At 50.1% G+C, this 24,133-nt stretch overlaps 1 protein-coding gene across 7 annotated transcripts in view; it reads left to right on the top strand.

Annotated features, from left to right (window-relative positions):
• The window catches only part of MYH14 (myosin heavy chain 14), an 82,028-nt gene that overhangs the window by 55,142 nt on the left and 2,753 nt on the right, over positions 1-24,133 (top strand). For all 7 annotated transcript variants that reach the window (XM_059382077.1, XM_059382075.1, XM_059382076.1 and 4 more), the window contains 14 exons: positions 759-971; positions 1,465-1,609; positions 1,745-1,951; positions 3,714-3,818; positions 3,925-4,077; positions 5,318-5,566; positions 9,572-9,784; positions 10,865-11,077; positions 11,881-12,042; positions 13,747-13,875; positions 14,472-14,560; positions 14,644-14,767; positions 21,112-21,320; positions 23,974-24,082. In XM_059382077.1, coding sequence (XP_059238060.1) covers positions 759-971; positions 1,465-1,609; positions 1,745-1,951; positions 3,714-3,818; positions 3,925-4,077; positions 5,318-5,566; positions 9,572-9,784; positions 10,865-11,077; positions 11,881-12,042; positions 13,747-13,875; positions 14,472-14,560; positions 14,644-14,767; positions 21,112-21,320; positions 23,974-24,082 — 2,320 coding nt within the window. The remainder of the gene's footprint in view (positions 1-758; positions 972-1,464; positions 1,610-1,744; positions 1,952-3,713; positions 3,819-3,924; positions 4,078-5,317; positions 5,567-9,571; positions 9,785-10,864; positions 11,078-11,880; positions 12,043-13,746; positions 13,876-14,471; positions 14,561-14,643; positions 14,768-21,111; positions 21,321-23,973; positions 24,083-24,133) is intronic.

Raw genomic sequence — 24,133 nt, 5'->3', positions numbered from 1 at the left:
GTTAAGAACCCGCACCCTAGTCTGAATTCTGGGTTCAAGCCATGGGCCTGCCCCTTTCTGGACACATGACCTCACCCATGTGCCATTGGCCTCCCTAGCCAATTTCTTCATTTGTAAAATGGGGAGATTTTGAAGCTATTCCTAAGGCTATTATGGGGATGAAATCTGCAACTGCTTTTAAAGGACGCCTTGGGGTTCAGTCTGTTAAGCATCTGCCTTTGGCACAGGTCGTCATCCCAATGTTCTGGTATCAAGCCCCAGGGTGGCTTCCCTGATCAGTCTGGAGAGCAGGGGATCCAAACCCCAGTCTTCATGACTCCATGAACAATTTAAATCCCCAGTCAGTGCTGCCCCTCAATTCAGCTTCTCTTTGCAAGAGGCTGTGTCTCCTTGGGGTTATGAACCTGATCAGATGCTGGGGTCAGCTCTTCCACTTGCTGACCGTGTCACCTGGGCCAGGACTTTCCCACTCTGTACATCAGTTTTCTCAGTGTAATCATTAAATAAGATAATTAAGTAAAGGGTCCCCTGTGGCAGGGGCTCAGTACGTGTCCCTGTGATTACTCTTGGTGTCATCCCCATTTTACAGCTGAGGAAATTGAGGCTCGGGGTAGTGAGGCATGAGCCCAAGGGCAGAGCTGAGATTTCAGCCCGGTTTGGGCCACCCCCAAATCCATACTTAGCCTTCCCGCCCCCAGAAATCATCCCTCCCCTTCGCCTGCCCCTGTACCAACTCCATGGTCCTTGTCCACCCCCAGGGTGGAGGAGGAGGGCGGCGCCCGGGCCCTGCTGCTCAAATCCCTGCGGGAGGCGCAAGCGGGACTGGCTGAAGCCCAGGAGGACCTGGAGGCTGAGCGGGCTGCCAGGGCCAAGGCAGAGAAGCAGCGCAGGGACCTGGGCGAGGAGCTGGAGGCCCTGCGGAGCGAGCTGGAGGACACACTGGATTCCACCAATGCGCAGCAAGAGCTCCGGTGAGGCAGCCGGCAGAGCCTGGGCACCGGCTGGGCGCCGGGCAGGGAGAGGAGAGGGGCTTTGGAACGAGCCCCCCATCCATAAGGAGGTTTAGCCTTTCACCAGCTGTTTATCCAGTATTGGGTGTAGAGCTCAGCCAGGCTGGGGACAGATTTATCAGACCCAGCCATTTCCCTCAGGACTTCTGGTCTGGGGGAGGCAGAGGCACGCAAAGGGACCCAATCCAGAACAAAGTATGCTTTAAGGGAACAACCAGGACATTGTGGATGATAAGAGCGAGCCCCTAAACCATGTCTATGGAAGGAGGTCCAGGAAGACTTCCTTGAGAAAGGGACTTTTGAATAGAGTTTTGAAAGGTGAATAGGAGTTCACCCTTAAAGCCACACTCCTCCCTAGGTTACCACCCAGATCCCTTAGGGAATGTAGAGTGAGGTCCTCATCCCCAAAGTCCCTGCCTTTCTTTATTCTGAAATTGTGTTCCCTTTACAAAAGGTCCAAGAGGGAACAGGAGGTGACAGAGTTGAAGAAGGCTTTGGAAGAGGAGACGCGAATTCATGAAGTGGCAGTTCAGGAGCTGAGGCAGCGCCATGGCCAGGCGCTGAGCGAGCTGACGGAGCAGCTGGAACAGGCCCGGAGGGTGGGTTGGGACAGGAACGGGGGGTTGTGGAGGGCTGGCAGAGGGAACAGCCAGTGCCAAGGCCTTGAGGCAGGAGGGTGCCCAGTCCGGTTGAGAGAGGAAGCATAAATCTTTACTTGTCTCTCCCTTGTCCAGAGCAAAGGTACCTGGGAGAAGACCCGGTTGGCCCTGGAGACCGAAGTGTCGGAGTTGCGGTCAGAGCTGAGCAGCCTGCAGGCCTCACGGCATGAGGGTGAGCAGCGCAGACGCCGCCTGGAGTCACAGCTGCAGGAGGTGCAGGGCCGGGCTGGTGATGGGGAGCGGGCCCGAGCGGAGGCTACAGAGAAGCTTCAACGAGTCCAGGTAAGTGGGGCAGCCAGGGCAGGGACCCTCTGTGGGCTTCCGTTTGGTCCATAGCAGCCCGTTGTCCCTTCCAGCTCTTCCAACATGATCACTCATGAGTAGCTAGGATTCCGTGAGCAATTACTATATACCAGATATCCTGTGTGTTTCATTAAATCTTTCCGACTCTCCTAATATTGTTCCCCCTGTACATACAAGGAAACTGAGGCGCAGAGACCTGAAACTGATCCTCTGAGATCCCTCAGAGCCAAAACTCGAACCCAGGCATGCCTGATTCTATAGCTCTTAACCCTACCATGACCCCCCCAACCTCCAAGAAGCCTTAAATAATCTGTATTCTGATTAAAAAAAATAATAATAAACTAGTGTGGACACGTGCAACTGTGTGGGGATAATATCATACTGTGACTGTTAAAAGAAATGTGGGCTTTTACATTTTAATTTTATTATGTTTCTTTAGATGGCCGATACTTACTTACTGACAATACAAAGAAGCAGCAAAAATGAAGGAAAAAACCGACTTTTTAAAAAATAATTTGTTTTTAAGTAATCTCTACACCCAATACAGGGCTAGAACTCACAACCCCGAGATCAAGAGTCAAATGCTCAACTGACTAAGCCAGCTAGGGGCCCCAGGAAGAATGATTTTTAATTGTCCAGTTCCTCCAGGGGAAAACACCATGACAGTTAGTTTCCAGATTAAAATGCTGTATTAGTTAGGGTCAAAGCTAAACTGACATATAGCAAAGGCATCCCAGAATCCATCAGCTTAAGTAAAAGACGTGTCTTTCCCTCTGGAGGAAGAGACTCAGGGTGAGCAGTGAAGGCCAGCAGGATACTATGCGCCACAGGTTCACTTAAGATCCAGGTTCCTTGGCCTTGTCATGCCACCGTCCCTGAGAGCATTGCCCTCACCTTCAAGTCAAATCTGGATTATGGGCACATCCATGCTGCTGCTTAGAAAGGGGAAAGAGAGGGAGTGGCAAAATTTGCATACATCCCTTTGCTTATATCCCATTGGCTGCCACCTAACCACATGATCACAGCTAGCTACAAAGGAGCCTGGGAAATGTAGTTTCTAGCTAACAGGCACAAGCCTAGTGAATAGACTATCACAGTGGGATCATGGAAGAGTGGCTCTGGGGGGACAGCCAGGGTCTGCCCCAGATGGAATCATGCTAGCCAGCGGTCACTGTACTAAACATTTTATATATCACACACAGAAGAGTGACAACGGAAGTAGAGTTTGAGGGCTGATAGCAGGAGTTCCAGCACTAGAAGAGTTCTTCATTGTAGACATGTTCTGTATTCGTGCGATCTACTTGGCCCCCAAATACTCAGAACGTAGGGAGCAAAGCTGAGGAGGTGCATTTTTCCTTTTATTTAATTTTAAATTTAAGTAGTCACGTACGGCTGGTAGCCACCATATTGGACAATACAGCCGTAGAGCCATCCTGCCTGGCTCAGTCCCACCTCTGGTAGCTGTGTCATCTTGGGCAAATTTCCTAACCTTTCTGTGCCTCAGCTTCCCTTTATGTCAACTGGGAATAGTGCTATTGGTGTGTGAAGCTGGTGGGTTTCCTTCCCCTAGAGAGCGAGGGCCAAATGGAAACTCTGCATTTAACTGTTTGAGGAAACACGGGGCTGGTTTCCCCACTTGACATCATCGATACCAGTCCAGTGAGGCAGGGATTTGAGGGGAGAGGAGCGGGTGGGGTCAGCCGGGTGGAAGCCGCCATTGGAAGGTGCCCCTTCCCCGCAGGCTGAACTGGAGAACATGTCTGCAGCCCTGAGTGAGGCTGAGTCCAAAGTCATCCGGCTGAGCAAGGAGCTGGGCAGCTCGGAGACCCAGCTACATGACACCCAGGTGAGGCCAGCACCCCCCACCCTCCCGCCTTACACCCAGCCCCTCCCCACCATGCCTCCATACCCTCTGCCATCACCTGTCCTCCATTCCCCCTCCCCATCTGCAGGAGATGCTGCAGGAGGAGACCAGGGCTAAGCTGGCCTGTGGGTCCCGGGCACGAGCCCTGGAGGCTGAGGTAGTAGGGCTGCGGGAGCAGCTGGAGGAGGAGGCAGTCGCCAGGGAGCGGATGGCCCGAGAGCTGCAGACTGCCCAGGCCCAGGTGAGCCGTCCTGGAGGGCGACCTCAAGGGGCCTCCAGTCCCAACCCACTCCCCCTGGGTTCCCCAGATCGGGGATGGCCCCATTGTCCACCTGGTCCTAGGCCAGATCCCTGGGAGACCCCCATTCTCATCTCTGATTGTTCCTCAGCCCACAGCCTGTCATTTCAGACCCCACCCTCCTCCCCCAACTCTTGTCTCACCCCTACTTTGCATCCACACAGACCTAGACCCACTCAGGCCTCATCCTCTGCCACTTGGATCTTCCTGTTAGCCTCCCTTCAGGCCTCCTTGTCTCTGGTTTCTCCCCTCCAAGCTCATCCTTCCCACGGTCTTCCTGCCACAGAGCTGCCCCTGCTCTTCCCCTCTCACAGCCCTCCCTGTCTCCCAGTGCCCCCAGGATGGAGCCTGTGCCTCTCAGCTGTGCCTTTGTTGGCCCTTCCATGTCGTTAGCTGTGTTGATCTCTCACCTCCTTCCGCTTCATACAAGAAACCCTTTTCATTCTTCAGGATTCAATTCCAGCCTCTCCTGTTGTGGGAGGTCCCTCACCGCCCCACTCTGAGCTCCCGCATCCTTTTTTCTTTGTCCCCATTCCAGTCACCTTGGGCTGGAACTCTCTCTGCCCATAGGTCTTCCCCCACCCCCAACCAGAATAGGAGCTCCTTGAAAGTGGGACCCTCTCTGAGTTAGGCCTTGGTCTTCAGCACAGGCCAGCATAGAGCCTGACATATAGGACGCCTGGAGAAATGCCTCTTGAATGCATGAGTGCTGAATGCATGCCTGAAGATACCCTTCTTCAGCTGGCAGACTCCTATGCATATTTCAAGACCCATCTCAAATGCCCCCTTCTCCAGGAAGTCCCTCTTGGATGTTCTAAGCAGATTCTAAATTCCTCCTGTGGGCCCTCACGGCTCCCATGCTTCCCTAAGTCTCCCTGCCTTAGCCTCCATCACCCTGGCCATGATGCTCAGTCTCCCCCCTTAGAAGGAGGGTTCCCCTAGGCCAGGGTCTAGGTCCCGTTCATCTTCTGGGTCCCAATTGGAGTAATTTTCATCTCTGGAAGAAGCTGAGGTTCACAGAACTTGCAACCACAACCCTATCCCAAGGTAGGAGAACCCAGTGAGAGTCACCTCCTTCCTCTGGCCTCAGTCTTCTCTTCTGGGAAGTAGGGCACTACCAGCTCACACCTTGGTTGCAGCCATGACTGCCCCCCACCCTCTGTCTCCTACTTCCCCCACCCAGCTGTCAGAGTGGCGGAGGCGCCAGGAGGAAGAGGCGGGAGCACTGGAAGCAGGGGAGGAGGCGCGGCGCCGGGCCACCCGTGAGGCTGAGGCCCTGACCCAGCGCCTAGCAGAAAAGACAGAGGCGGTCGAGCGGCTGGAGCGAGGCCGCCGGCAGCTGGGGCAGGAGTTGGATGATGCGCTCATGGACCTGGAGCAGCAGCGGCAGCTCGTGAGCACGCTGGAGAAGAAGCAGCGCAAATTCGACCAGGTGGGGCCCCTCAGGTTGCAGGGGGGGTGGGGAGTTGGGATGCTTTGTCATGCTTCTGCAGTCATTGCAGATTGGGTGACATGTGGCCTCAGAGCTAAGCTATGAACGTGGGGGAACCCTCGGGCAAGATGCTTCTTCCCTCTAAGCCTCTGTCAGATAAGATCCCCATCCTCCTGCTTTATGACTCTTGTCCCAAAATAATTCTTGGAAGGGCCCACTTTTTTTTAAGAGAGAGAGAGGAAACTCACATGTGAGCAGGGGGAGGGACATAGGAGAGGGAGAGAGAGAACCTCAAGCAGGCTCCACACTCTGCACAGAGCCTGACACAGGGCTTGATTCCCGGACCCTGAGATCGTGACCTGAGCCAAAAGCAAGAGTCAGAGGCTTAACTGACTGAGCCACCCAGGCACCCTGATCGTGTACCTACTCTTACTCCCCCAGATGCACCAGGTGCACCAGGGCATGCTAACCAGGAATAAACGAAATAACATAATGTGCTCCTGTTGCTGGCTCGCTGTGTAGCTCAGGCAAGCTGCTTTTCCCATTTCAGCCTCAGTTCGCCCATCTAGGAAATGGGGATAGTATTAAGCATCTGGCAATCTGAGGATGAAATAAAAATCAGAGGACCCCTCAGCATTAAGAACCATCAGGCAACTCTGAGGTTCAAATCCCAGCCCGGCTTCTCCTGGCTGTGTGTGGCTTAGGTGAATTACCCAATGTCTCTGTGCCTTATTTTCTTCATCTAGAAGATGGGAGAGTCATTACTTTTGCCTTCATTTTTGAAGGATTTATCATTGGCTCTTGATTTCTAGGCAAAGAGTTTATGATTTAAGCACTTTGAAGAGGTCATTCCATTTTCTGTGGCCTCCATTGTTTCAAATGAAAAGTTTGCAGCCATTCAAATCCTGTGTTTTTTTTATAGGGAATGTATGTTTTCTTAGCTGGTTTACTTTTTTTTCTCTCTCTCTATCTTTAGTGTTTAGCAGTTTGGCTATGATATATCTAGCTGTGGGCTTTTGAATTTATCCCACAGCTGTGGCTCATGTTTTGAGCAAACGTGGAATTTTCAGCCATTATGTCTTAAATGTCTTTTCTGTCTCATTCTCTCTTTCCTCTTCTTTTCAGACTCCAAGTACATGTATGTTTGACCACTTAATACTGTACCATTGATTATTATGGCTCTTTTTGTTTCTTTTAGAATTTTATATAAATTCTTCTCATATAAATTCTTTTGATTGGCTTCTTTCACTCAGAATTATTTTGAGATTCATCCATATTTTTGCATGGATTAATAATTCATCCCTCAGGGCACCTGGCTGACTCTATTGGTAGAGCATGCAACTCTTGATCTCAGGGTCGTGAGTTCAAGCCTCACATTGGGTGTAGATATAACTTAAAAAAAATTTTTTTTTAGTAATTATTTATTCCTTTTTTTATTGCTGATGAACCCCATTTTTAAAAAGATTTTTCTGTTTATTCGACAGAGACAGACACAGTGAAAGAGGGAATACAAGCAGGGTGAGTGGGAGAGGGAGAAGCAGACTTTCTGCTGAGCAGAGAGCCCAATGCAGGGCTCGATTCTGTATCGCTTGTTTTTGTCCTGTCTGTGGCTTGACTTTTTACTCTTCATGGACTCTTTCAAAGACCAAGAGGTTTGAATTTTGATGAAGTCCTATTTATTAATTTGTCACTTTGTGGGTTCTGCTTGTTAGTGTTGTGTCTAAGGAGACTTTGCCTAACCCAAAGTCACAGAGATTTCTTACATTTTTTCCAGAAATTTTCTACTTTGCAGTTTCATATTTAGGTCTGTGATCCAGTTTGGGTGAATTTGTTTATATTGTGCTCTCATGGCTCCAAATTAATTTTTTATATATGGTTACTGAATTGTTCAAACACGGCTGGAAAGACTCTCTTACTGACTCATTCCTTGCATTAAAAATCAGGGAGTGACAGTTGTCCAATCTTCCCTTCTTTTTCAAAGTTGTTCTGCTTCTTCTAGGTCCTTTGCATTTCCACAGGTATTTTAGAATCTATTTGTCAGTTTCCACACAGAGAAAGGAAATCCTCTTGTGTTGAATCTACAGATTAATCTGGGAAGAATTGACATCATAATAATACTGATTTCTCACTTAGGGACATGGTACATGTGCCCATTTATTTAGATCTTTACTTTTGGTACTTTTAGATTTTTTAAATTTATTTACTTGATAGAAAGAGAGAAGGAGAAAGCACAAGCAGGGGGAGTGGCTGGCAGAGGCAGAGAGAGAAACAGACTCCCTTCTGAGCAGGGAACCCCACTCAGAGCTCGAGCCCAGAACCCTGGGATAACCTGAGCTGAAGGCAGACATTTAACCAACCGAGCCACCCAGTTGCCCCCTTTTAGTACTTAGAAGTGTATATCTTTCATATCTTTCATCAGATTTATTTCCAACCATTTCATATTTTCAGTGCTTTCTTAATTGGTTCTGGTTTTGGCACCTGGCTGGCTTAATCAGAAGAGTGTGGGACTCTTGATCCTGGAATTATGAGTTTGAGTCCTGCACTGGATACAGAGATTACTTAAATTAAGCAGTTCTGGTTTTTATTTCAGTTTCTGATTACCACTATATAGAAATACAGTAGATTTTTATGTATTGATCTTGTATCCTACAATTTATTACCTAAATTCACTTATGAGTGTTAGTAAGTTTTTTTTTAATAGATTTCATTGGATTTTCTTTTTTTTTTTTTTTTTTAAGATTTTATTTATTTATTTGACAGAGATCACAGGTAGGCAGAGAGGCAAGCAGAGCGAGCGAGAGAGAGGGAAGCAGGCTCCCTGCTGAGCAGAGAGCCTGATATGGGACTTGATCCCAGGACCCTGAGATCATGACCTGAGCCAAAGGCAGCGGCTTAACCCACTGAGCCACCCAGGCGCCCAATTTCATTGGATTTTCTATATTGGTGACCCTGTTTTCTATGAATGAAGACAGTTTCACATCTTCCTTTCCTTTTTCTTCCGCTTTTCTGGGGGTCTCCAAATACCTGTGTGTTTCACTGCTTGATGCTGCCTTGCAGGTTATTATCGCTCTGTTAATTTTTTACAGTCTTTTTACCTTTTCCCCCCTCTATTTAGATCATTTCTATCAACACCTTCTTTCAAGTTTACTGGTTCTTCTGATGTGTCCAGTCTGCTCTCAGTTTCCTCCAATGACTTTTTGATTTCAGATATCATGCTTTTCAGTCCTGGCCTTTCTTTCTTTCTTTCTTTCTTTTTAAGATTTTATTTATTTATTTGTCAGAGATCACAAGTAGGCAGAACAGCAGGCAGAGAGAGAGGAGGAAGCAGGCACCCTGCTGAGCAGAAAGCCTGATGCGGGGGCTCAATCCCAGGACCCTGAGATCATGACCTGAGCTAAAGGCAGAGGCTTTAACCCACTGAGCCACCCAGGCGCCCCAGTCCTGGCCTTTCTAATTGGTTCTGTTTTAGATTCAAATCCCTCCTGAAATAACGTTGGGTCTTTACCCACCATTTCCATCTGGTCCTGAAATTTATTAATCATCTTTAAAGTCCTTGAGTGATGATTCCAGTGTCAATGTGGAGGTTATCTGTTGGTTTGTTCCATGGACTGTTTCTTCTCTTGACTGTGAGCCCTGTTCTCCTCCCTTTTGGCAGGTCTTGCAAGTTTTATTATTGTTAATTTCTGTGTCTTTAAAAAAAAAAAACACAGCCAGGGTTGAAGTACATTTTAAAAATGCTGTACATGTTTTTGATACCACTACTCTAGGAGGAAGAAACACCCTTTCCTCTGCTGGGTTTCTAGAGTGAGGGGCTGCTCAGTTTGATCCACTCAGAAGTTGGGCTGCTCTGGGACACAGTTGCAACTTTAATCCCTCTACCTCCCTCTTGTGTCTCTGCCTTTGTCTCCCTCTCTCTCTGTCCCTGGTTGCTCCCTCTTCCCCATCCACTTGTACACTCCCTTCAGCTAATCTGTTTCCCCCACCCCGTCTCCCTCACCCTGGAAGCTCCTAGCAGAGGAGAAGGCTGCTGTCCTACGGGCGGTGGAGGAACGTGAGCGGGTCGAGGCAGAGGGCCGGGAGCGCGAGGCTCGGACCTTGTCACTGACGAGGGCACTGGAAGAGGAGCAAGAAGCACGGGAGGAGCTGGAGCGGCAGAACCGGGCCCTGCGGGCAGAGATGGAAGCACTACTGAGCAGCAAGGATGATGCTGGCAAGACGGTGAGCAGGGGCCCCCACTCCCTAATGTATACCTGTGGGCTGCCGCAGGCACAGCTGACAGTGTGTGGCCCATAGCCATGTGCGTGCTCTCATGAACAGAACATGAAAGGAACCAGCCATCACAGCGATGTGTTCACGCCCAGCCCAGAATGGGACTAGAACCCCTTACCAAACATGTACTCCCATGACCTATACAGAGCATGAGGAGAATCTTCCACCAAACACACATGTTCACACATGCAGGAAGTAAGGAAGGCCATTCATCAGCATGCATGCTGATGTACAGATACACAGAGAACATGAAGAGAATTTACCACAACATAACAGCCTGAGAACTGTGCCCCAGACATGAGTTTCTGCACATGCACAAAGGCACATAAACTCACGTTAAATGATCACTGTGACTAAGGCTGAGTCAGGGAAGGGCTCAGGACCAGGAGCGTGGGTAACAAAGAAGCCCTGTCAGGTCAAGGGACACTTCTCTGGGAAGGTGACAGTTAAAGGAGAGGCATGTTGGGGATGGGGGGTGGGTTGGTTCTCAGAATTCATAATCCCAGGTCTGCCTTCACAGGGTGTTTGGAATTTTAATTTACAACTTCCCAGGAGGTCTGAGAAAAGAAATCACAGGAGATAGTGCGATGGTGTGATCCTGGGGGGTCCCGCCCAAATCAGCACTCAAGGCTGACGTGACACGCCTTCAACCCATGTCCACACAGGATGTCCCCAAAGAAGCCCCTTAGTGAAGTGAGCTCATGATGCAAAAATCTCAAAGCCTGTGAGGAAGGTCTCTACCGTGAGCGAGAGTCAGCCGAGCTAGGTCACACTTGAACTGGACTCTCAAGGGCTTGGGATCACAGAACTTGCGTGCAGAGGCTACTAATGAAATGTTTTTGGAGGATTCAGAATGAGACATGTGGTTACTTGCTGCCTGGGAAATGGTGAATGAAGGAGCGAACCAGAATGTGCACATCACCTTGACCATCAAAGCTTCCCTCACTCTGTCCTAGGATAAAGCTAGGATCCTGGCCTCCCTCTCCCCATGCCCCCGGTGCCCAGAGCTCACCCTCCTGTCCCCACCAGGCGCATGAGCAGGAGCGATCCCGCCGGGCAGCAGAACAGATAGCCAGCGACCTGCGAGCCCAGGTGACAGAGCTGGAAGACGAGCTGACAGCTGCCGAGGACGCCAAGCTGCGGCTGGAAGTGACCCTGCAGGCTCTCAAGGCCCAGCAGGAGCGCGACCTGCAGAGCCGGGATGAGGCTGGCGAGGAGAGGCGGAGGCAGCTGGCCAAGCAGGTATGGACACCCATCCAGCTGGGAGGGCTCTGGTGCCTGCAGGTTAACAGAGGAGCAGAGAAAGCCTCACTCACCTCCCTGCTGCTCCAAGTTGCTTCCCAAGGCCCTCCTGCTGCCCAGCCCACTCACCCACCGGAACCGTGAAGTCACACACATATCTCATTGGCCGACTGACATACCCAATCAGACATCATCACCAGACCATTCACCCAGCATCTCCATGGGCATCAGCACCCACGCACAGCCTACACAGCAGTACCTCTGCTTCTCCACCCGCCCAGCTGCCCCCTTTCCAGCAACTTCCTCCCCCCAGTCCCCAGCCTGCCCGAGTGCTCCTTCATCGCTCAAGGACCAGCTCCTCTGCACCCCTTCAACCACAGCTTTCCTCCCCTGTTCATGTACTCGTCCCCCTCTCCCTGGGCTCCGCAACGTCCATTCATGGCTCGGCCAGTGGAGGGACTTCCAGTGCTCTGCAGTGGGCTGGAGCTGGGTGCTGAGCATGGGAAGGGCAGGGCAGCTGTAAGTGTAGAAGGACCCTGCGGAGCTGTGTGGGCAGGGCCTGGCGGGGACACACATGGGAGCAGAGCAGAGGCTGAAGTAAAGGGGGAAAGGGAAAACCCTGGAGCTGGGGGCTCTGGGGACGAAGAGCTGGGATCCCTTTGGAGCGCAGAGAAGCAAGAGGGCAGGCAGAGTGGCGCTGGTGGCCTGGACAGTAGCTGGCCGGTGGACGTCTAGGTCCCTAGCTTGTAGAGGGAGCCTGGGCCTCCGATCCCCTAAGCCTGCCCCTCCCGACCTCTCCGCAGCTGAGGGATGCAGAGGTGGAGCGGGACGAGGAACGCAAGCAGCGCGCCCTGGCTGTGGCCGCCCGCAAGAAGCTAGAGGCGGAGCTGGAGGACTTGAGAGCCCAGAATGCGGCCGCCCAGCAGGGCAAGGAGGAGGCGGGGAAGCAGCTCCGCAAGATGCAGGTAGGGGTGGGGCTTAACCCCGGCTGGGGAAGAGGGGGTGTTGGGGGACGGGGGCAGCCACTGCTTTATAAACATTCACGTGTCAAAGGCTCACTTGCTTCTTTTTATATTTTTTTATTGACTTTATTTAAAATTCTTAGCCATGAAGTCCAATTTCTTTATTCTGTTTAACCTTTTGAAACGGAAATGCCTTACGGTTCCTCCCCTAATACGAAAGTTATATCTGGTGGTTTAAAAAAAATTGGTGGGACAGTGGGAGTGCCTGGCGCAGTTGGTGGAGCATGGGACCCTTGATCTCAGGGTCGTAAGTTCGAGCCCCAGGTTGGGAGTAGAAATTACTTGAAAAAAAATTTTTTTTAAATGATAATGATGTGTCTGTGTAAAGTCTAATTTTTTTTTTAAGATTTTATTTATTTATCAGAGAGAGAGAGAGGAGAGAGCGAGCACAGGCAGACAGAGAGGCAGGCAGAGGCAGAGGGAGAAGCAGGATCCCTGCTGAGCAAGGAGCCCGATGTGGGACTCTATCCCAGGACGCTGGGATCATGACCTGAGCCGAAGGCAGCTGCTTAACCAACTGAGCCACCCAGGCGTCCCTGTAAAGTCTTATTTAAAAAAAAAAAAAAAGTATAGAACTGGGCTGTCCAGTACAGTGGGTGCCAGCCCCATGAGGCTGTTGGGCATCTATGATGTGGTGGGACTGAAGTCCAAATTACCTGCTGGATTCAGAAGACTTAGTACAAAAAAAAAAAAAAGTATAATATCTCGATAATTTTTACAGTGATTATAAATAGAAATAATAATATTTTGGATATTGGCTAAATAAGAATAGAGCATTTAATACTTTCACCCATTTCTTTTCATTTTTGTAATCTAGCCACTAGATAATGTAAAACCGCATATCCTTGCAGTATCTCCCCTAGAGCAGCGTTGGGATAGAAAGATCCCTCTCCAAAAAGTAAAAATTCCCCACTACCTCATCCCTGAGAGAGAATAGAGAACGTGCCTGCCCTGAAAAGCTATTATTATGGAGCAAATAATAATATTCATAACAGCGATGCTAATTGTCCTGCTGGAGTATCAAGCCCCGTACTGTCCTCACTCTCCCCTCTATAGAGTTTTTGTTAACGGTGGTGGACATCAGGTTTGTGTTTTATTTCTGTTTAAGAGCCGCTGAGAAGTCTTACACTGGCACTTTTACACACACATTGGTGTGGCCGCCTGGCAAAGTGACTAGGAGGGAAACCCTGGGGCCAGATGGCCTGGGTTCAAGTCCTGACTCTGCCATTTACCAGACTTGGCTTGCTGCCGAGCCTCTCTGCCTCGGTTGCTCCACGTCTACACTGGGGAGGGAACCAGTCCCCACCAGCTGGAGCTGTGAGGATTAAGGGAGTCGGTATGTGTAGTATATAACAGAGGCTGGCCAGGGTAGAGGTTCAGTAAATGTGCACCAGCATTAGTATTAAGGTTATGGCAGAGGCTAAATACTACACCCATTTCATCCTTATTTTAATTTTAAGGTGTTACTTTTTTTAAACGGGAGGTAGCCAAAGCCCAGGAGGGGACCTTGGTCCAAGGTCACAGAGCAAGGGCCTAGGGCCGGTTGCAGAGCTTTGCTCTGAGGTCCCTCAGGGCTAAGGTGAGGGTAGGGGCCTCCCGGTGAGTCACACCCAGGCTGCGCCAGTTCACTTGCTTCTTTCCACCCAGGCCCAGATGAAGGAGCTGTGGCGAGAGGTGGAAGAGTCGCGCACTTCCCGGGAGGAAATCTTTGGCCAGAACCGGGAGAGTGAGAAGCGCCTCAAAGCGCTGGAGGCGGAGGTGCTACGGCTGCAGGAGGTATTGTCAGGATGGGCGTGGCCCTGGAAGTGGGGTGGGCGGGGATTGGGGGCTGAGGATAGGCGGGGCCCAAGGGATGGGAGGGGGGCCGGCCAAAGACGGCTTGAGGGCACTACTGGGGATGGTTCTGGGTGGGGGGAGATTGGAGTTAGGAAGGCTGGGGAGAAAGGACAAGGCCTGAGCTAGGGCCATGTGGGTGCAGGGAGGAGACAAGGCAGAGAAAATAAAGGGTCAACATAGGACTGTAAGGAGGCAGAGGAGGTAAGGAGAGACCTTGGGGGTTAGGCCCTGTGACACGGGGCGGGGTTGGGGTGGGGGGATGATGGCTGGAGAAGCCGGTTGGAAAGGAGGTGCTGAGCTCAGTGAGGCCGTGCCATGGGGAGGGGCTTGGGAATGGACCTGAGTCAGGGGCTCCAGAGACAGATTCAGGAGACATCTGCCTGTAGATCGAAGTTCATTCCAAGGTTGCCCACGGGTGGTGTGTTCATGTGCACTGAAGAAAAGGCCAAGAGACTTGAGGTATGAGGGGCAAGGAGGCTGGTGCTTAAGTAGCGTCACCCCACCACTGCTGACCACTACCCCCTCTGTCATCACAGGAACTGGCCGCCTCAGATCGTGCCCGGCGGCAAATCCAGCAGGAGCGGGACGAGATGGCAGATGAGTTGGCCAATGGCAGCCTTAGCAAGTGAGTGGCCCATGGCAGAATGGGGCAGGACACCCTCCCTGGCCCTCGCATCCTCTCAGCTTCCCTGTTCCCATTCTCCTTAGGGCAGCCATTCTGGAAGAGAAGCGTCAGCTGGAGGGGCGCCTGGGGCAAATGGAAGAGGAGCTAGAGGAGGAGCAGAGCAACTCAGAGCTGCTCAATGACCGCTACCGCAAGCTGCTCCTGCAGGTGAGCACCGCCGAGTGCCCCCCGGACCACCTGGGACCCCGCTGACCTGGGCCTGTAACCTTCAGCCCTCTTATTCAACAGCTAAAGCAGAAGGGAGTGTCTAGGTTGGGTTCTAATGGTTGAATAGGAGTTCTCAAGGAGGGGATAGGCATGGATGTATTCATTCAGTTGTATTTCTGAGGCTTCTCTAGGGCTGGATACAGAGATGAATGATGTGGGTTCTCTGTCCTACAAAGTTCTCTGGGAACATAGACATGGAAGTACAGTGTCTATGGGTGGGGTGGCATGTGTGATAATAGAAGGATCTTGGGCCCAGCAGATGGACAGAGATAGAGAAAGAATGGGGGAAGGAGGGAGAGAACTTGCTCCAAGAATCATAAGAAGGTATGTGGGAGAAGGAACATTTGGCTGGGGTTTTAAGGCATAAGTAGGAGCTAGACAGACAGAGAAAAGGATATTTTCATTTGTATATTTATTTATAAATACTGTCTGAAACTTCTGGAGGCTCAGGTCCTGTGCTGGGTGGTGCTGGGGACCTGGCAATGGATCATTCCAGGTCTCTGCCTTTAAGGACATCCTAGTCTGATGGAGGAGACAGACTATCCCCATACAGAAATATAAATGAAAGTGAAGGCAGCACAAGACACTGTGAGAACCTAGAGACTACTGACCCAGCCTGGAGGTTGGGGGCTGTCAGGGAAGACTTCCTGATAGAGATGATATCTTAAAAGATCTTGAAGGAAGTTAAGAGTTTGCCAGGCAGGCAGTGGAGGGATGGGATTTCCAAAGAGAGGCCTTTGGAAATAGTGGAGATGTCTCCACTATTTCATTGATTTATTTTTTATTTGAGAGAGAGACCATGTGTATGAGAGGGGGGCGGTGGGAAGGTGCAGAGGAAGAGAGAGAGAATCTCAAGCAGGCTCCATGCCCAGTGTGGGGTTGATCCCACAACCATGAGTTCATAACCTGAGCCAAAATCAAGAATTAACACTTGACTGACTGAACCAGGTGCCCTCATTCATTTTTAAAGACACATTTTGAGGCCTCTCAGGAACCATGCCCTGATCCTGCTGGGGATGCAGGGAAATGTTAAGACCCTAGCTCAGCGCTTGGGGAGCACCTTGACCAGTAGGAGAGGCAGTCATACTCCAGGATGATGAGCTCACTCAGAGTGAAAGCCCAGTCATATGCAAGGCCCCACACTCTGCTCCCCAGCTAACTCAGACCTTATCTCTAACCCTTCTTTATCCCTGGTTGACTCTGCTCCAGCCACACCAGCCTCCTCACTATTCCTTGACTCTGCAAGGTTTATTCCTACCTCAGGGCCTTTGTACTTGCTTTTCCCACCTTCTGGGAGAGAGCTCTTATCCCAGACCATCCCATGTCTCATTCCTTCAGAATAGCCTTCCCTGACCACCCTGTGTGAAACAGCCAGCTTCTCTTCCACAGTTCTCCTTCATTCTCTCTCCTTTAATCTCCTTCATATCACTTAGTGCTACCTGGCACTATATTACGTATTTACCTGTTTGTCTGCTCTCCATCTCCCCACCAGAATGTAAGCACCTTGAGGGGTGCCTGAGTGGCTCAGTTGGTTAAGTGTCTGACTCTTGATCTTGACTCAGTCTTGATCTCGGGGTGGTGAGTTCAAGCCCCACGTTGGCTCCATGCTGGGTGTGGAGGCTTTAAAAAAAAAAAAAAAAAGTAAGCGTGTTAAGAGTAGGGCTTCTGTCTTAATTGTGATCACTCTTCTATCTTTGGATCTAAAACAGTGCTGGGTGCTCATTAGAAATTAGGTAAATAATCCAATACATGCTCTAGTGAAGGGCACTTAACCCAACCTGCATCTTTGGCTGTTAGTGGAAAAGAGGACCTCTTTAAAAAATCAAAATGGGATGGGGGGTGGGGTGGTGTGGTGTGCCTGGGTGGCTCAGTCAGTTAAGTGTCTGACTCTTGGTTTCAGCTCAGGTCATGATCTCGGGTTCCTGGGATTGAACCCTTTAGTTGGATCCCTACTCGGCAGGGAGTTTGCTTCTCTCCCTGTGCCCCTACCCCCTGCTCACATGTGTGCACATATGTGTGCTCTCTCTCTCTCTAAAGTACAGTAAATAAGTCCTTCAGGGCACCTGGCTGGCTCAGTCATTAAGTGCCTGCCTTCAGCTCAGGTCATGATCCCGGGGGTCCTGGGATTGAGTCCCACATCGGGCTCCCTGCTTGGCAGGAAACCTCCTTCTCCCTCTCCCACTCCCCCTGCATGTGTTCCCTCTCTCACTGTGTCTCTCTATATCAAATAAATAAATAAAATCTTTTAAAAAATTAAAATAAAGTACAGTAAATAAGTCTTAAAAAAAAAATCAAAATGGGAGCAGAGCACCTGGGTGGCTCGGTTGGTTAAGCATCTGACTTCAGCTCAGGTCATGATCTCAAGGTACTGGGATCAAGCCCCACGTTAGGCTCTGCACTCATCATGGAGTCTCCTTGGGACTCTCTCTCCCTCTCTTTCTGCCCCTCCCCACTTCTCTCTCTGAAGTAAATAAACAAATCTTTAAAAAAAAATCAAAATGAAACTTAAAAAGACACAAAAAGGGAGTTACAAGAAAATAGCAAATATTGAAGACAGGCAAAGAAGATCCAACATATGGTAATGGGAGTTCCCAAAGAAGATGACCCCAGGAAGAGGAAAGAGCAAATAACCTGAGAGCATGACACAAGAACTTTCCTGAAATACTACAGTTGGAAGCTACATACTGGAAGAGCACACTGTGTATCCAAGGATACTGACCTATCAAAACTGATACCGAGGGGTGTCTGGGTGGCTCAGTTGGTTAAGCATCTGCATTTGGCTCAGATCATCGTCCCAGAGTCCTAAGATCAGACCCCACATCAGGCTCCCCGCTCAACAGGGAGTCTTATTCTCCCTCTCCCTCTGCCCCTGCTTCTTCTCTCTCTCTCTCAAATAAATAAATAAAATATATTTTTTAAAAAAAACTGATACCAAGACAGATGCTGGCAAAACTATTGCACAAATAAGGGCAGGGGGCAGGGAGGTATCCTTAGCCATCTAGGGAAAAATGCCTGTGATCTATGAGGAAAAGAAAATTCGATTGTCATCAGATTTTTGAGAGTAAGATTTCGTGCTGCAAGAAAATGGAAGATATAGTTAAGATTCTCAGCATAAGATGTGAGCCATGGATTTTTGCACCCAGCAAGACTTCCTTCCAAGTATAAAGGACACAGAAGAGGTGTTAGCATGCAGAAGCTCAGCAGCCATGTCCCCACAAGTGATTCTTGAGGAATCTATGAGACTGGTGGTTCCCAAAGTGGCCCCAAGGCTGGCAGCATCAGAGTCACCTGAGAACTTGCTGGAAATGGAAGTTCTTGGGCCTCGGCCAAGCCCGAGTGAGTGAGGAATGCCAGAGGTGGGGCAGCAATCTGTTTTAAGAAGCCCAGTGGGTTCTGATGCATGCCACCTCTGAGAGCCAGGTCCAGGTGATAGGAATCATTAGACAGCAGCATGAGGGCGTAATGAGCGACCAGTTTGCTCATTGTTCTAAGACTCAGTGAGGGCTGAAAAGGAATAAGGAAGGTAACAGCTGTCTGCTCAGTTGTGTGTAGTGCAATTATTTTTAAATTAAGAGAATGGACAAATATGTAAAAAAAAAAAAACCCTGTATTACTAGATTGAGTAATTATATTGGTAAGGACAGTATTCACGTCGTGTTTCTGAGACCATCATGTGTGCAATGTGGGACAAAGTCAATGAGTAAAGATGGCATCTTCACGTCCTCTTGCTGCCTGTGTCCATAAGCGAGTAAGCACTTAAATGTAGGTGGGTCATGAGGAGAGGCTTAATTAAAATCAAACAAAACTCTGTGATTCTGAATTGGACTTGGGCATGTTCATGTGAACTTGTGAGGCATTTTGTAGAGAGCCATCCTATCTTTATCTACTCAAAAGGCCTGAAAACAGTAACCAGTCCAGTAGCTGTGAGCATCGCCGGTACCCAAGTTTGCCATTCAGAAATGCCAAGGCCCGCTGATTACCATCCAGAAATGCCAAGGCCTGGCTGATTCCAGATCTGAAACAGGAAACAAACAAGAGGAGACTGGGGCGTGCTGGTCATACCTCACCTGTCTGCTTAGGCTGCCGTGACAAAATACCACAGCATTGGCGGGGGGCTCACACAACAGACAGTTATCTCTCACAGTTCTGGAGGATGGGAGTCTAAGATAAGGTGCCAATGAGGTAGATTTTATTCTGAGGTCTCATCTGTTGGCTTGGAGGCAGCCACCATATGTGGTGAGAGCTCTCTCTTGAGGCTCCTTATAAGGGCACAGATGCCATCATGGGGGTCCCACCGTAGTGGCCTCATCGAACCCTAACTGCCACCCAGAGGCCCCATAACGAGATCTCACCACATTTCACAAGATCAGCACATTGTGGGTTAGGACTTCAATGTAGGAATTTTGCAGGGACACAAGCGTTCAGTCTACAACATACCAGTATCGAGGGAGCTAGCATACATTTTCTTAAAACATTTTATTTATTTATTTGAAAGGTTGGAGTGGGGACAAGCAGGGGGAGCAGCCTCTTTATTTACTTATTTGAAGGGTGGTCGGGGGAGAGGACAAGCAGGGGGGAGCAGCAGAGGCAGAAGGAGAAGCAGACTCCTCGCTGAGCAAAGAGCCTGATGCAGGACTCAGTCCCAGGACTCTGAGATCATGACCTGAGCCAAAAGCAGACACTTAACCAACTGAGCAATCCAGGCACCCCGGGAGCTGGCATACTTACATCAAAAAGCAGCTAGACATCAACCAGGAGAAGCTCCTGTTGGCCCCAAATGCAGCAGTTAGAGCTTCTACAAGGATAATAATCACAACTGCTTTAAATCAATCTAGTCTGTTTAAATCCATGAATTCAGTGATTTTCTTCCACTACTCATTAGTCACTATATTCATTTCTTAGGGCACCCATAAAAAAGTCCCCCAAACCAGGTAGCTTCAAAACAACAGCAACTTAGGGGCACTGGGTGACTCAGCTGGGTAAGTGTCCGACTCTTGATCTCAGCTCAGGTCTTGATCTCAGGGTTGTGAGTTCAAGCTCCACGCTGGGCATGGAGCCTGCTTAAAAAATAAAGAAAGTATATTCATATTGTTTTTTTAAAAGAAGCATAGACCAAAGTTTTAAATGGGCAAGATTCAACTATAGGATCTATGCCTTCATCTTGGAGGGACAAAACTTGAAAGAGGAGCAAAGAAGTGATGGCCGTGACAATCAGGACAGTGTGCTATTTGGTGGGGAATGGTTGGGGTTGGTATTAGGGTGGTCAGGTGCTGGGCCTTGTGAAACGGCACCGTTCTATTTCTTCACCTGGGTGTTTGCCATTCAACGTCTGATGTCATGGACTTGATCAGTTTCTGACTTTCTGTATTACAGTTTCATTTTCCAGTGAAAAGTAAAAAAAAAAAAATCATATGCTAATCACTGTGTCGATGTGTTCCTGTGAGAGCCCAGTGAAATAAAGTATGAATCAGCCTGAACCTGACTCACTTCCTTAGCCCTGGCGAGGACCTCAGTCAGAATACGAACTGAATAAATCAACAGGAACTATTATTAGGGGTGTGTTTACACATTCTCAATGTAGTAGCTGCTGTTGGAGCTGGCATTTTTTTTTAAGATTTTATTTATTTATTAGAGAGAAAATGAACAGTGGGGAGGGGCTGAGGGAGAGAGAAAGAAAAGCAGGCTTCCTGCTGAGCAGGAATTCCCATGGGGGCTGATCCTAAGCTGAAAGCCAACACTTAACCAACTGAGCTACCCAGGCACCCCGAGCTGGCATTTCTTAAAATGACCCTGCCTGTCACCCATATCAGAACCATCTGAGATGCTTGTTGAAAATGTGGATCCATGGACACTCCTCTGCCTTCCAACCCTGGATCAGCCAGAAGCAGAACTTCTCGGGGGAGGAACCCTGCAATCTGCATCTTTTTCTTAAGCTCCCCACATGATCCCAGTGCAAACAGAGGTGTGATAACCCTTTGAATGGACTCACTGACAGTCAGAGGTAGAATTTATAGCATTTAAACAAGTTTGTGATAGTCCTGTGGACTTATTAAAATGTAGCAGAAAGCTATCGGAAAGGTGAAAACATGGGGCTGGCACTGTTGTTGGCTGCTAAGACAATCAGGGAAATTATATGCTGTTTATTGAGTGTCTATTATGTCCCAGGCTCTGTGCTACACACTTAACTTTTGTCAACTCACTTAATTGTGGGAGGTGCCTGAATTTACCTACTGTCTTCCCTCTGAGACTCTCCCATGATGGTTCTGCTTTTCCCACTGCTACAGGTGGAATCACTGACTACAGAGCTGTCAGCTGAGCGCAGTTTCTCGGCCAAGGCAGAGAGTGGGCGACAGCAGCTGGAGCGGCAGATGCAGGAGCTCCGGGGGCGCCTAGGTGAGGAGGATGCTGGGGCCCGGGCCCGCCAGAAGATGATCATTGCGGCCCTTGAGTCTAAGCTGGCCCAGGCTGAGGAGCAGCTGGAGCAGGAGAGCAGGTAGGTGGGGGGGTGCACAGCTGGAGGGTGGTCCCCACATTCTGATCAGGGAGATGAAGGGGAGCTGTGTTACAAGCCCCTGGTTTAGAAACATCCTAAAGATGTCATAATATTAATGATTGCTGATTTCCTCTATTATTTAAGATACTTGGGGCTATAAGTAACTGTACTCCCACCAAGAATAAGATTTAAACAATAATGTAGGGGTGCTTGGATGGCTCAGTCGATTGAACATCTGACCTTTGGCTTTGGCTCAGGTCATGGTCTCAGAGTCATGGGATCTAGATGCATGTTGGACTCCACACTCTCCCTCTGCTTCTCCCTGTTCCCACACAGTCTCTCTAAAGTAAATAAATCCTCAAACAGTAATGTAGCAGTTAGCTCTAGCTGCATAACAAACAAGCCTAAATTTTAGTGGCTTAAAACAACACCCACTTCTTACTGCTCATGAGTCTTTGGCTGGCTGATAGGTTCTGCCGATCTGAGGGTGGGAGCTTCATTCATGTGTCTGTACCTGAGTCAGCTAGATGGATGCTGATCTTGGCTGGGCTCCCATTTGCTTAATGCCTTGCCTGGGACAGTGAGGCTCACTTGTCCCTGCTGCAGACTGGCCCAGGATTGTTCACATGGCAGAGTCCAGGTTCCATGGGTGAGGGAAAGTGTTTAAGGTTTCTTGGGGCCTAGACTTGGAACTGGTACAATGTCACATCTGCTGCATCCTCCTGTCACTAAAGCAAGTCGTGTCACCAGCTCAGATTTAAGGGAATGGTGAAATCGATTCTGTCTTTTGGTGCGAGAAGCTGCAAAATCCTATTGCAAAGGCTGTGGGTAGAGGAAGAGGTGAGAATTGAGGCCATTTCTGTCCTAGGCAGAGCAGCAGCCTTGGGGACACATATGGGAAACATCAGGGTGTTTGGAGGAGGGTGACTGGTCCTAAGAGCCTGTGACTCAGGAGAGGGATGGGAGGCAAGAGCCTTGAATGCCAGGCCGAAGAACTCTGTCTTGGGAAGATGGAAAGCCATGGATATCTGTGAGCTGGAGGGGGTGGGGGTAGGGTCAGTGCTGGGTGTAAAAAGTCCTCCTGGGGATCAAGTTGGGAGCAGACTAGAGGACAGAGACTGGGATCTGGGAGGCTAGAGAGGAGGCTGGGTGATTGTGGCAGAAAATGAGGCCTAAGCTGAGGCTAGAGAGTGAGGATAGACATGAGGGGATGAAAAAGAGAGAGAGGCAGAAGGGGTGGAGCTGGGGGCTGATAGGCTCTTGCGGATGTAGGGAGAAAAGGACAGTTTTAGTGGTTAAGTCCCAGTGACTGGGGGAATAGTAGGGAAACAAGTTGAGTTCACTGGGGAGTATGATAAACATGAGGTCTCAAGGACAGATAATGGGAACCAGCCCCAGAGGGTCATGGGAGAAGGTGTTGTCATCTCAGGGCCCAGCCAAGGGCCCAGGGGCTCACAGGAGATGTAGTTTGGGGTCTCTGGAGAGGCCTTCCAGAGGCAGATGGATATACCACTCTGAGCTCTTTCCCCTCCCCCATTATACAGATGGAAAAACTGAGGCTCAGAGGGTGTTAATGACATACTCAAAGTCATCCTGGGAGCAAGGAGTGGCTGGGGGATCTGTAGTTCAAGGAGCCTCCCCCACCACATCCCTTTCCACAGCTTGAGCCCTCCCACTTCCCTAGCCCCATGTCTGCCTCTCAGCCCATCTGAGGCTGCCGAGCACCACCCATCACTAGGGGCCCCTCACGTGGACTTCACACCAGGTGTGATGGTCCTTGCAGGAAAGGATAGAGGAGCCAGGGCCATGGGTGGGGAAATTTGGGGGAAGGGAGGGGATGGCTTTGAGGGGGCAGGAGGTGGGGATGGCTCTGGTGTCTGATCTGCAGACCTAGGGGGAGTACAGGGGGAGGAGGAACTAGTTGGGGAGAAGGCGCTGAGCCTGGTGAGGAATATGAGGGGTGGGGGGGGTGTAGGGTCTGGTGGATGGCCGAGGCTGGGGGCCTACTTGGCTGGAGCCCAGGAAACAGATTTAGCAGATGACTGTGGCGACCTGGGGTGCTGATGAGCTTGTCCAGGGGAAGCATGTGTATGAAAGGGAAGAAGCAGCCAGGGTGGCTGATGGGGATGCTCTGGGCTTCTAGAGTGTCATACACACACTTGTGGACAGTGGAGAAGGGAGTTAGAGAAGGGACAGGCCAGGTCAGGCGGGAGAGCACAGCCTTGAGCTGGGGGCTTGGGCTGAAGGACAGAGAGGAGGGGACAGGACAGAGTCCACAGGACATCAGGACAGGGTGAGCACATGGCAAGGAAGGAAAGGGCAAAGATAATGCCTTAGATCTGACCTGGGGATTGGTGGTCAGTGAGGCAGTTCTCTAAGAGGAGGACTGGGGTGCACAGTGGGGTACGGGAACTGGTGTAGACATGAGCCACTCTCAGGAACATTGAGCACCTTGGTACAAGTCAAGGACTAGATGCCATGCAGTCAGGAGCCTGGGAACCATGTCCGGCCTGTGTAAACTGTGGGAGCTACAGAGGGTGGGAAAGAGAGAAGAGACCACTGCAAAAACAGGACAGCAGCCCCTGGACAAGGCTGAGGGGACAGAAGCCCACATGAGCACCTCTCCTCATTGCCTCCTTCACACCCCCTCCAGGGAGCGCATCCTCTCCGGCAAGCTGGTGCGCAGGGCCGAGAAGCGCCTAAAGGAGGTGGTGCTCCAGGTGGAGGAGGAACGGAGGGTGGCTGACCAGCTCCGGGACCAGGTGAGCCACTGACATCTCTAGGGAGCAGCGGGGGGGGGGGGGGGGGGGGGC

This window comes from Mustela nigripes, chromosome 17 (genome assembly GCF_022355385.1).
Source record: "Mustela nigripes isolate SB6536 chromosome 17, MUSNIG.SB6536, whole genome shotgun sequence".
Taxonomy (NCBI): Eukaryota; Metazoa; Chordata; class Mammalia; order Carnivora; family Mustelidae; genus Mustela; species Mustela nigripes.
This window is presented reverse-complemented; position numbering and strand designations above follow the sequence as displayed.